This window comes from Hetaerina americana, unplaced genomic scaffold, assembly GCF_022747635.1.
Source record: "Hetaerina americana unplaced genomic scaffold, ioHetAmer1.1.p SCAF_60, whole genome shotgun sequence".
Lineage (NCBI taxonomy): Eukaryota > Metazoa > Arthropoda > Insecta > Odonata > Calopterygidae > Hetaerina > Hetaerina americana.
In genome coordinates this window covers 2,691,953-2,705,174 of record NW_027287206.1, presented here as the reverse complement: position 1 = coordinate 2,705,174, position 13,222 = coordinate 2,691,953, and the positions used below count along the sequence as shown (strand labels likewise).

The window sequence follows — 13,222 nt, the reverse complement described above, 5'->3', positions numbered from 1 at the left end:
GGAGCATCAATAATTTTCACAACCTAAATAGGGGAGTAGGGAAAATAATGATCATCCATTGAAGTCTTCACTCCCCAAGTCTTCCATCGGCAGGATTTATCTCACTTAATATCTAGTTGTTAGAAGGCTAGTGAGTCTGGCATGTCATCAAGAAATAGTACTCCTGGCACAGCATGCCTTGTGTTTAACAGCACCCCTGTTACATATCTTGAAGGAGCACAAGGGTGCCTGCACGGAACCATTCTTATTCCAGTTAGCAATAGGAGCAGGGACAACCTCAGTTTAGACCTAGAGTTTGCTCCCGGTTGAGTTGCAAGTGACAGTTACATCTTATCTCTGAAGGCTGATGTTCTCTAATTTGAAATAAAAAGAGTAGAACCGAAGATTTTGCTCAAGAAGTGTGCCAATAAACTCATCCACAGAAGTTTCTTTTGTGAGAGAGCAACATATATGGTGATGAAGGAGCTTGTTTTCTTTCTGTAATCTATTAGTGTGAAGTCGGAAACAGAGTTTTGTTGTACCATGCCAAGATGGTGTCATAACCACAATCGTAATACAATCGCTTCATTTTTGGGCTAAACACGAATTTCTGTCAAATCCATATTTTTGTCATGCAGAAAAATTTTTGTGCCTAAATCCCAGTTACTCTTTTACCTCTGTCATAATTATATGAGTAGGAATAGCATATTGTTGAAAAATAGGAAATTCTGGTCCTAGTTCAGAAAATGTCACTTGAAGTTAAGTTGTTTAATCTTTCTCACATAATGGTAATAGTAATCATATGTAGGTACCATTTGCAATTCATGCTCGTCTATTAAGCCATAAGACATGATATTATTTGTGACCTAATGGTTATATGATATGTCCTGTAGGAAGGAGGAGATTCAGATAGTGAGGAAGAGCATGAACGACTGGCTGAGATTGAAGAAACTCTGCGGCGCCATGATCCAGAATGCCTAAGATCTGGTGACATCTCTATGCGATCTGGTGGTCAACCTTTAGCGGTAAGAAGTGGTTATAATTATTATTCTTATTAGGTTTCTATAATCTTCAAAAGTTTTTCTCTGCTAAGACCAGCTTTTAAAAAATTAGTGTTGAATGTGAACAAAACTGAAAATAAAGTGATTGTCAGCTCCAATGTGTAACCCTTCAACATCATCCAACATGGTATTATGTCTCAAGGAGCCTTCTAATGCCATCATCCAATAGCATCCATAGTTATTGCTTTGCACTTATACTTTTTATGTCACCATTCTTTCTCTAATTTACATTCTATCACATACACTTCAAATTGATTGATATTACCGTAAACACAGTAATCCACCCCAAGGTCAGTTTGGTAGGTGATGGTAGAGTTAACCCAGTACTAAGCCTGATTGCATGTGAAATTCTCACATCATGGTGGGGGGCAGTTCCTTTCTCTGTACCAGTTATGGTTTTCCAGGAAGATCTGGTAACCAAAAAATCACACAGCTTGGGTGGAGCTGAAGGTGCCCAGAGAGTCTTGCCAGGCAATCGAACTCTGGCCCTCCGTTAGGTAGTTAAACCATCTACCAATGATCAGAAGAGGCCTGGCTTAAAGAAGAAAAAAATCATCTTTCACCAGGACAATGCAACTGCGTACAAAAGTGCGTTGGCAATGGGAAAACTATGGGATTTGGGGTACAATTTGCTCGGCCATCCCCCCTATTCTCCTGATTTAGGACCCTCAGACTTCCATCTGTTCCCAAACTTGAAGAAATTTGTCCATGGGAAGCGCTTCAAATCCAATGAAGAAGTTGGGAGGGTTATAGATGGATATTTTCACAGCCTTCCAGACTTACAATTTCTGGAAGGAATACTGATGTTGGAGAAACGTTGGACCAAGTTTGTTTAAGTCCAGGGAGAATATGTAGAAAAATAAAATAATTTTTTACTGAAAGTTGCAGTCTTTCATTGTCAGGCTGAGAATGTTTCACCTTACCCTCACACATTGTTTAGGATTCTGGATCGCAGTACCTTTTCTAGTATCTCGAAATGAAATAACTGGGAATGTAAACTTGATTTGTAAAAGCGAAAAAGAATCTAAATAAATTTCAATTATTTATGATTCATGCCTAATTCCTGTTTACTAGAAAGCTGTTTATGGACATTTGTTTGAAGTTTGAAGCCGAATCTTCAAAATTTGGTAAAAATGCGACTTACAGTGATCATTAAATAAATTTATGGTACGTATCACCACTGCTGTATTAGGGTGATGCCTTGTACACATAGAACAATGCAAAAGTTTCATGTCATCACAAGATCTCATTTAGCCCGCTGTTCTGGACTTAAACCTTCTTGAACCCTTGTGGAGTTTCCGAATGGTAAAAAACCAGGGGTTTAATTTTCTAATCGCCACTTGCATTTGTGCAAAGTAGCACTGTGAGGTGACCTTTCATTGCCTTGTGGTCAGGCAATGCAGTCTCTTCTAATGTTATTTGCACACATAAAGGTTCACTTCAGCATCTTCTTCCTGAGGAGAATCATCTGATCACAATTTAAAACATGTTGTGGCTGGAAACCCTCAGAATCTGCAAGCTGTTTGAAGTCAACGATGAAGTTCTCTGCTGCCTTTGACTCAGATCTTGCTGCTTCATCTTGCCTCACTTCACCATTGATGACGGTTCTTCTCGTTAACTTCTCGAACCACGCATGGCTCCTCTTAAATAATTGTTCAGTAATTGATGATCCTGACATCTTCTTAACGAGATTGGCAAAAATCTATTTCCCCTTCTTACATATTATTCTCATTAATGGCATCACATTGCAATTGCTTTTTGTTTATGACATGGGACACCTTTCAACATCATTGGGAATACGTAACCATTCCGTAGGTACTCATGTTACTCCATTTGAGGCATCAATATCCTTAGTCCTGCCTGTGTTCTGGAAGAAAAGGCCAATCATTGATACCGACCAATTGTTGATGTGCTTGCTAGATCAGCCACGCTCACACCTTGTTCCCAATTTGCAATGATATTACTTTTCCTTTCTTCTGTTATTTTTTATTGTAATTCTCTGGTGGCTTATATCTTACAAATTATTCTTCAGGGTCAATTTTAAAACAATGCCCAAAGCATTGAAAATTGTACAAAAAAATCATTAATAATATGTTTGAATGCAAGTTGGGAAAAATGTTTGATCACTAGCGATGCTAAGATGCTAGCGGAATGAGAGCTAGAGACAAACTACAGCAGCAGGTGTGAAATTAATCCAGGGATTCCCTCTCCTCGTCTCTCGTTAAGCAAGTTTTTTTAGGACCAATATTATTGCCTGTTATGTAAATTACTCACTGTGCGAGATGCTCGTTAAGCAAGGTTCCACTCTATCTTAAAATAGCTCTTGCTGAGGTAACATTCTTTTATGATAAACACTATTTCTGTCCAAAAGAGAAATTGCTCGATTAAAGGTTAACTCAAGAAAAAAAAATTCCTTGTTATAGCAAATGATTGATTATGAGGGTAAAAATAAACTTAACACTTCCACAATGAAGATTTAATATTTCACGACCATGGTTTCAATGCTGCGCATCATAAGCAGGTAACATACATCACCATTTTTTCAGTCTGGCTCCAAGAGAGGAGTAAGGGAGAAGAGAGGGGGTAAGGCAGGGGGAGTAAGGGAGAGGGGAATGAGTTGAGTTTAGGTGCAGCAGCCTATTAGTGGTCTAGGGGAGGGGAGGGTATGTATTGGAAGGTTACTGGCTCAATTTTGTGAAAGTTTATATTAATTAAATGATCATTAAATGAAGAACAGAATGTAACACTCCACCGTTCTTAGAAATAGCGACGGAAAAAAAACAAACACATTGTGCTCTACATTTAATTAGGGGGAGTGTGTGTTTGTCTATAATGATTTGACCTTTATACTTCCAATACATACCCTCCCCCTCCCCTAGACCACTAATAGGCTGCTGCATTTAACATCAGCTAACTCCTCTATCCCTTACTCCCCTAACCTTACCCCCTCTCCTCTCCCTTACTCCCCTCTCGGAGCCAGACTATATAAGTTGAAAAAATGCTGATGTATGGTACCTGATGATGATGCGCAGCATCAAAACCATGGTCATGAAATATTTAATCTTATTGTGGAAGTGGTTAGTTTCTTTTTACCCTCATAATGAAGGAATTCCACAAAGTTAAACCTGAAAATGTTATGTTTAGCAAATGTTTGATTCTTCTCCATATATTAAACCATTTTATTTCTAAATGAACAAGATTGTAACAATTATTTCATTTTTCATTGGCTATTTTAGGTAATACTTTGTTATTGATGGTGTGACAGTTTTCTTTGAGCATTTAATATTGGCAATCACGAATACTTTTGATGCAATTACATCAAACCTATGATTTCTACTTAGGCTAACATATGTTTAAGCTTTACTTTATATTGCTGCTCAAAAATAGGGTCTTCATTTTACATGAGTTCCCTTGGAACACAAGTTTATGGAATAAATGTACATACATGCAATTAGGGCAAATGAATAATGTGAGGTAAAAATTACTGCATTCAAAGAAATACCTATGTAATTGTATTGCAGCATGAAATATAGAAAATGTGCAATCAAAACTGATTAACTTCTGCAAGATAATGAATTTAAAAGGATGTGTGCAATGCATATTGCTTTTTTCCACAGATACCTGTGGAAAAGTGATATTATTTGTTCATTATTATGCTTGAATTCCACCACATCATGCCACTATGGCATGACATTCAAATTGCATAGAAACTACGCAATTTGATGTGTGCATGGTGAAGTTTCGTGAAGTTATTTAAATGCTTCTTCACAAATATAAAGTAAATTTATCTTATTGTGAGCACTTCAGAAAGTAAGACTGACAGTATTGAGTGAATGAGCTGCCTATCTTTTATGCGAGGCTTGCCATAGCAAGGTTAATCGGAAACAGTATAATGAAATAGAGTTATGATGTAACAAATATTGTCTCTATCCTTTTACTAAAAGGGTTAGGCACTGAGATGCTTTTCACCTATAATTTGACCAATTGATTGAGAACGGCAAAGTCTAGGTGTTATCATTGCTATTATTAGTGATTAGCATTGTCCAAGAAGATGTGAAATGGTAGAATGCAGAAAATAATTCTCATCGATATCAGCCCACAAATTAAATTGTAAGAGATTTCCTTCAGTTGCTATCACACACTTCATTTAACATGGTTTTTAAGCTAAGTAGTAATAGTGGTTTAGGGGAGGCTACAGACAGCTGAGGTCATAAGCACCATTGGGGATGGTCAGGAAAGGATGAAGGGTAGAGAGAAACCTGGCATCAGGATTACACTTCTCTTATCAAAAGGTGCCAAGGGGTCCGCAGGTTAACATTCCATCTGACAGATGGTGTACTCACTCAAATTGCCCTCTACCAAGCAACTCAAGTTGGAGTTGGGATACCACTGAAAAATATCTACCATTTCCAGAATTCAAACCTGGTCCCTCTGGGTAGGAACCAGTACGCTAGCCACCAAACCATCATGATCCCCTTTTTAAGCTATGGTGGTGTGGTTGAACATTAGTTTGATAGTGTTGTCTTAGTCCAGAACAATGTGTGAACTACTTGTTTTGGCATTGTACTACTGACAGGAAAGGCCATTAATCTTAGAACCCTCCGTATCAATCTAGTTAAGTGATCTTTCATATACCAAATCTTCATGAGAGTCTGCAGGTGGCATAGCGAAATTTACTTCCCTCCATACTTTGAATGTGTAAATATCTCACACCAGAGGGATTGGTAGTAGATGATTTCTAGCTTCACCTATCAAACCAATTTTCAGGTTACAGTTGGTTACTCTGCTTACAGGGTGTGTTTTAAATGTTTATCTTTTGCTCGAGGATGACTTTATTAATGGTTAGTTCGAATTTTCCAGTCATAATTACTGCTTGTATTTTTGCAGGATCCTGCTGAGAGGCATCAATTGCATGTTGGTGTGGAAAGAATCAGGGCACCTGAAGTCTTATTCCAGCCTCATATGCTAGGAGTAGAGCAAGGTGGTTTAGCAGAAGTAATAGAATGCGTCCTCAAGCAATTTTCTCCGGAGATCCAACAAGAATTGGCCAACAATATATTCATTTCAGGTGCTGCAGCTGCTCTACCTGGTCTGCTTGACAGGTGAGTTAATAGTACAATTACTTCTTTCCAAGTCAGAGAACGACTGGCTAGGGATCATTCATGCATTTCAAAAGCAATGCGAAGCCACCATTTCAATGTATATAACTTTTAGATCTTCCCCTGCCTAACTCATAATTAAAATTTTCTCTATTTCCATGAAAAGTTGAAATAATACTTCATGTCATTAGAATATATACTTAAAAAGACCCAAATTATTTGTAACATTAATTTTTAGGCCCACAGTATGACAGAAGGCCTAAGTACAATGCATTTACACACATCATTATTTTAAGCTCCTTTTAAATATTTATGTAGCTCTCTCAGTGTAAGCAATCAGAAAAAAAAGAGCCTCATCAGAAAACACTGCAAGGGCATATGGCAGGGGGTGTTACAGCACCAGACTTTAATGTGTAATTATTCATTATAGTTTAATACAAATCTTATGTATTGAATTTTAAATGTAGAAGTGGTTACATCTGATTGCATATTATACTGAGAGAAGACTCATGCCTAGGGGGAAAACTATGAATATATATTCATGGAATCCACTGTCATTAGCTACCCTAAAAGTTAGAACAATACATCAATTGTCTACTCCCTCTATGCTAATAAATACCTTGGCGATGAGAATATTTTATCAAAACAGATTTTGACCTTTCTCCCTACCCACTCAAAATATGTTGTCCTATGTCACAGACCATATCTAATCATACTTAATCCTGCAATGGTCATTTACCAATTGGCCAATTAACCAGCCATTTATTTCTTGGGTAGGCTCAATGCAAAAAAACTTGGACTCGCCTAATGAAAATTCCCCAATAGGGAAAAGATGCTGTGAAGACAGGCTACATTTAGTGAGTATGTGAATGATTGTCAATAGTTGTTGGTTGTTTTCCCTTGTCGTAAAAGTAGCAGTTACCCCATACAACCAAGGAAGAAGTAAATTAATGGAGAGAGGAGTGACTTGACAACCATATTGAAAAGAATTTAGTAGTAGTCTACAAAATTTTGATTTGGCTCAAGGTGTTTGGCACGCTGTAGCTTATTTGTGTGCTCTATTGTATAAGTAATTAGGGATGAGATTTGCTTTCAATTTCATTTCACAAGGATTTCATGTTACAACAACCTTGGAAGACTTATCTCTCCCACTACAAAGATAAAAACTTGGCTTAGTGGACTTGGTCCCATAGTTGCCAGAATTCATTTTTATTCTTGTGTCCATGGTGAATTCTTAAGATACAACCTTGATATGGTGGAAGGGAAGTAGTAGTAGTATTTAGGGGAGGCGACCGACAGCTGAGGTCATTTGCGCCATAGGGGATGGACAGGAAAGGATGAAGGGCGGAAAGAAACCCGGCGTCGGCATTAGCCTACTCTTTATGAAAGGGCCAAGGGGTCCGCAGCTTAACGTCCCATCCGATGGATGGCGTACTCACTCAAAGTGCCCTCCACAAAGCACCTCAAGTAGGGATCGAGATACCTCTGAAAAATATTCAACAACGCTGGGATTTGAACCCGGGCCCTCAGGGTGGGAAGCCAGTACGTTAGCCCCCGCACCATCTCGATCCCTGTGGTGGAAGGGATTGCTCATCCTGGTGATCCCAAGGGTTGTGCTGGTGGAAGCAGTGATAATTGCTCCTGGTAGAGTCACCCAGGCCAGATAGGTTGAAGGTTAGGAACCAGACAAAAGGTAGTCCGCACACGATATTTGTCACAGTGATGCAGCCGCCAAAGCAACCGATGCCAGTTGCCTTCATGGCCATTAGAATGATGGTTTCACGTTAAAAACACTGTTGAGGATGGCAATAGGAAGCAACATAAGTTATTTAACCCACAAAATCATGATGAACACAGGAATGGAATGAGTCCTGACAAATATGGGATTCGGTACAATGGGTCATGTGTTGTGCCCATCAGGAAGCAGGGAAGCAAAGGTCTCACAGTCATCATCAGACAAAATCCTTGCTACGCAAAATCAACTGCAGCAAGAGAGAAGAAAGCACTAAGGAGAGCCAAGCCAGCTAGAAAAGGGATATGGAATGTAAGGGCAATGTTGAGAACAGGGGAATTAGAAAATTTCAACTGCTTCTAGTAGTAAATATAAACAGATGAGTAATAAAATATTATGAGTTGAAATAAAAGCTGAACCGAAAAACTTAAGTCATTATTGAGGTCTACATGTCAACAAGTAATCATATGGAGGAAGAAATAGGTAGGGTATGCTATCAATTAGAGGAACTTACTGTGTGTGTCATTATAAGGAAACATTTGACAGTGATGGGGGATTGAAACATGGTGGTGAGAGAAGGGAGATAGATGAGTAGGATAGGGAACTATGGTTAAGGAATAAGGAATGACCGACGGGAGAAAGCAATGGAGTTCTGCATGGGAAATTGATTATTAATGTTAAACTTTTAGTTTTAACACAATAATAGATGTAGGTATACATGGAAAATACCTTTGGACTCAGATTAGGTAAACTTAATAATTTTGGGCACAAATTTTTGAATAATGTAATAAAAGCACTTTTTCCTGGGAGCTGATGTGGATTCTAATCATATTGTAGTACTAATGACGTGCGATGTCAGCTTCAAGGAGGTAAAACAGGGAAGATGGTTGAGGAAGTTGAGTATCAAAGCTTAACGTGGATGAAAAGGGAGGGTTCCCTGGAAGCAATGGAAAAATACACAAATGAGGCCAGGGAGATGGGTCAAGTTGACAAAAGATGGGAACATTTCACAAAAGGGATTTTCATAAATGCAAATTAAGCTATAGAAATAGTTATGAGGACAAAAAGGGGATCGTGATGGTGCAGTGGCTAATGTACTGGCTTCTCACCGAGAGGGCCCAGATTCAAATCCATCAACAGCAGATCTTTTTCAGTGGCATCCTGATCCCTACTTGAGGTGCTTTGCAGAGAGCACTTTCAGTGAGTATGCTATCTGTAGGTTGAGACATTAAGCTGGTGGACCCCTTGGTGTCTTTTGTTAGGATTTGGCGAATGCTGGGTTTCTCTCCACCCTTCCTCCTTTCCCATCCATCCCTAATGGGGCAAAGCCTGTCAAAGGCTCAGCTGTCAGTCGCCTCCCCTAAATCTACTACTACTATGAGGGTTATCTTAAAAGTTTCCCACCTCCACATGAAGATGGCAGCACTCTTCAACAAAAATTGAGCAATGTGCTTGGGCATGCGTTGAAAGGCACTCGCCAAATTTTCAGCCATTTTGAACAATCAGTTGTTTGACAATTTGTTGAGTGAGTGGTTTTCAGGGATTTTGTGAAAATGGAAAAAATTGAATGTCTAGCTGTCATTAAATATTTGTTTTTGAATTATTGGTCATGATCCCCTTCAACTAAGTCTCCTCCCCAGCGTATACACTTATTCCAATGGTGTTTCCACTTTTTGAAACAGTCCTGAAATGCCTCTTCCAGAAAGCTCATTATCTCCCCTTATCAAATTTTTCGCGATCTCTGGAATGGTGGCAAATCCTTTTCCTTGGAGGTGGGTTTTTAGTTAAGGGAACAGGAAGAAGTCACATGGGGCCAGGCCTGGTAAGTATGGTGGGGTGGGGAAGCACAGCGGTCTTGTTTTTTGCTAAAAGTTCATGAGTTCTGATAGACGAATAAGCCAGCGCATTGTTGTGATGAAAAACAACTCGCCCCTCCTCCAAAGTTGAGGCCATTTGTGCCTGATTCTCTCTCCTAGGCATCTCATAACCCCCAGGTATTACTTCATGTTGACTGTCTGGCCTTTAGATAAGTATTTGTGATGTGCCCTTTGCATTAAAAAAAGTCAACATAATCTTGATATTGGGGCAAATTTGTGGAGCTCTTTTTAGGGTGGGGGATGCTTCACCAATCCATTGTGAAGATTGCACTTTTTTTTTTGAGGTCATATCCATAAACTCTCTACTCTTCACCTCTTATGATCCAGGACCAGAAGGTGTCATCCTCTTCAGCTCGATCAAACAGTTGTTGACAGGCTTGAACTTGAATGTTGTTTCTGGTCTGCTGTTATCAGGTGAGGCACGAATTTGGCCACAAATCTGTGCATCCTCAATTTTTCTGTCAGAATTTCATAGGAGGGACCAATCAAGATGCCACACTCTTCTGCAAGTTCCCTGACAGTTAAACAACAATTTGCAAAATGAGATCACTCACTATCTTGATCTGGGGGTCATCTGTCGACGGTGATGGTCTTCCGTAATGCGCTTCGTATTAGTTTGTTTTAGGGGAGACAACCAACAGCTGAGGTCATTTGCACCATTAGGGATGGACAGCAAAGGATGAAGGGTTGAGAAATCCAGCATCAGCATTAGCCTACTCTTAATGAAAGGTGCCAAGGGGTCCGCAGCTTAACATCCCATCCGATGGACAGCGTGCTCACTCAAAGTGCTCTCCACAAAGTACCTGTAGTAGGGTTCAGGATAACACTGAAATATATATGCCACCTCTGGGATTCAAACCTGGGTCTTCTGGTTGGGAAGCCAGCGTGTAAGCTACCGTACCATCGCGATTGCATGAATGCTCTTTGTCTTCCACTGTTTTGATATGTATTTGTCTCTAATATGTGTAGCAGCTCTGTATAATTTTATCTGTCATTGCATTAATTATTATTTGTTTCAGGTTGAAGATGGAGCTCCAGCAGATGAGGCCTTTTGGATCCAAGTTCAAACTCAGCAAACCAATTCACCCATCCCTTGATCCTTGGTATGGAGCGCGCAACTTTGCCCTCGACCCCAGTCTAGCTAATTACCAAATCACGAGGGCCGATTATGAGGAATATGGTGGAGACTACCTGAAAGAGCACCCAGCATCAAATCCATACATTCCCTCCCCCATTCTCATAGAATCTCCCTGCTCAACAATTGCATCACCTTCTTTTCGTTTATCTCATTGTGCTAGTATAAATGAGTCAACAATTTTGTCCATTGATTCATTTGTAGGAACTGAAAAGGAGGGTTCATCTCCCTTCAAAGTGTCAGAATTCCCTTCAATGATGTTTGATCTACTTCAAGAAGCGGTAATATTAGTCGATGATGAATGATGTATCATTTTGTCTTCACCTAAGCCTTATTATATTTTTGGGTACCAGATGCTTCTGGGAAACCATAGGCTGCGCAGGGAAAAGAATGCCCCCCTACCCTGATATGTGAATTTAGCATGCCATTGGGTTTAGTTTTGGGTAAGGTATACTCTCACCCATCAAACTTACCTTGGGGTTGATAACTGTGGGGGAATATTCATATTTTCTTTTTCAAAAGTCATGTTTTTATGTTCCGAAAATAGCAAAAAAAACTGAAATTTATTCTTACCAAAGGAATTCATGAATCCCATTTTTTTATTCTACTTTAATTGTTGTTGTAATCATTTTGCCTTGCTGAACCGTAGAGGAAGTGTGCTGGCAGCATTAGTTATTGATGATTGAGATCTCACAAAATCTGTAATAAGAATTTTTTGGCCTTTGACTGTATAGTTTTTTGCCAAATGTACAATAAAAACTCAATTCAAAGACTTTTTTTATAAATTAATATGATAAATAATGGTATTACTATGAGCCAATTTCAAGAATTTGAATCAATGTTGTCTTCCTCTAGTTATTTAATAGGCAGTCCCTTACATATGGAGGTTTATTTATTTTTTGTTATTACTCTTTTTGTTATTATAACACTCACTACACCATTTCACTTCACACATTTTGAGGCTATTCCCCCTTCAAGTGTGGTGCATAATATGGACTCCCTTTAAAGGACATAAAAAACTTGTAATTATCATTATTAATAAATTTTCACGATCATTGAGATTTATCTTTGAATGTTCATTGTAATTGACCAGCTGCTTATCTCATGCTTACTCAAATTTCTGTAGAAAATGCTGACTTAAGAGTTTCGCAAATCCCATGAAAATGCTCGCTCAAAACTCAGATTCAAGGATGCAGTATAATCCTTTGCAGGGAGTGATAAAGCAAATGAAGGTCAAGGACTTTGGTTCAGACTTGGGAAGTCTCACTCAAAGATGATCAGCCTCAACTTATTTTTATATAGTATAGACTTTTTTTGGAGTGAGGATCATCAGAGTGAGGATCATCAGGAGTTCAGAGGAACATATCATGGAATGAACAATCTGAAAACGCAACCAATAAAATTTAATTGGTGATCCACTAGATGGCACTAGAATAGACCATCATCTAACTGCATTATCTGTTGATATTAAAATAAAGAAAATCATTTGATTTCCTCAATTTATTGACTTGGTTCAATGTTTCAGCCTCTAGGCCATCATCAAGTGAACCTTGTGTATACCTGTATCCTTGCTGCCCTGGATTTTCATTAGATGTTCAGATTTCATAAAAGTGTGTCAAAGCCTTGGATATATAGCATACATGTACACTAATGTATTGAGAGGTGGTGGAAATGTGGATTTCCTGTGTATTTATTGTACCATGTAGAAATGCAAAATGCAATTCACTTCTAGAATTTATATTTTCTGCAGTAAATGAAATTGAACATTTTTACGTGTAAAAAAATATTCATACTGAAATTTTTCTCATAAAAAGTCTGTGAAAGTTGTATGAATTAGTGATTGGATTCTAGGTAAAGCTTTTGTGTTTTACCCCCCTCTGATTGGGAACAACTTTTGAATGTGATATGTATTTCTGTGTGTAAAAAGTAATATTAATTGAGATGCAGCCATGTTAATTAGGTTAAATAAAAGAATTATTAAAATATTTAGTTCCTGGATATTTTTAGCTCTTATAAATATGTCCCAAGGCACATGCAGAAAAACCAATAGAAATGCCTACTATCAACTGTAAATATTCCCATTAAACGTTCTGAAGAATATTTGTACTCAATATGAAAGGGGCGTTTTGAAAATGGAAAGTTGAATGTTAATGTCGGACAATTAGGCCGATTGAAAACTTATTAGTAAAGTGAAATTTGTGTTAATTTTTTCTGCTGTGAAGGAATGTATAGTCGAAAAATCATGGAGAAAGTTTCGGTAATGTAAATGCCAATTCAATACGTAGAAAAAATGCTCCAGAATATACTCTGGTTCTAATTATTATCGCACAGCAGACTTA

General features: G+C 38.4%; 1 protein-coding gene across 1 annotated transcript in view; it reads left to right on the top strand.

The window, feature by feature from the left end:
* The window catches only part of Arp5 (Actin-related protein 5), a 36,375-nt gene extending 23,537 nt beyond the window's left edge, over positions 1-12,838 (top strand). The window contains exons 10-12 of the mRNA XM_071594411.1: positions 873-1,004; positions 5,928-6,142; positions 10,768-12,838. Coding sequence (XP_071450512.1) covers positions 873-1,004; positions 5,928-6,142; positions 10,768-11,188 — 768 coding nt within the window. The 3' untranslated portion in view covers positions 11,189-12,838. The remainder of the gene's footprint in view (positions 1-872; positions 1,005-5,927; positions 6,143-10,767) is intronic.
* The last annotated feature ends 384 nt before the right edge of the window (positions 12,839-13,222 follow it).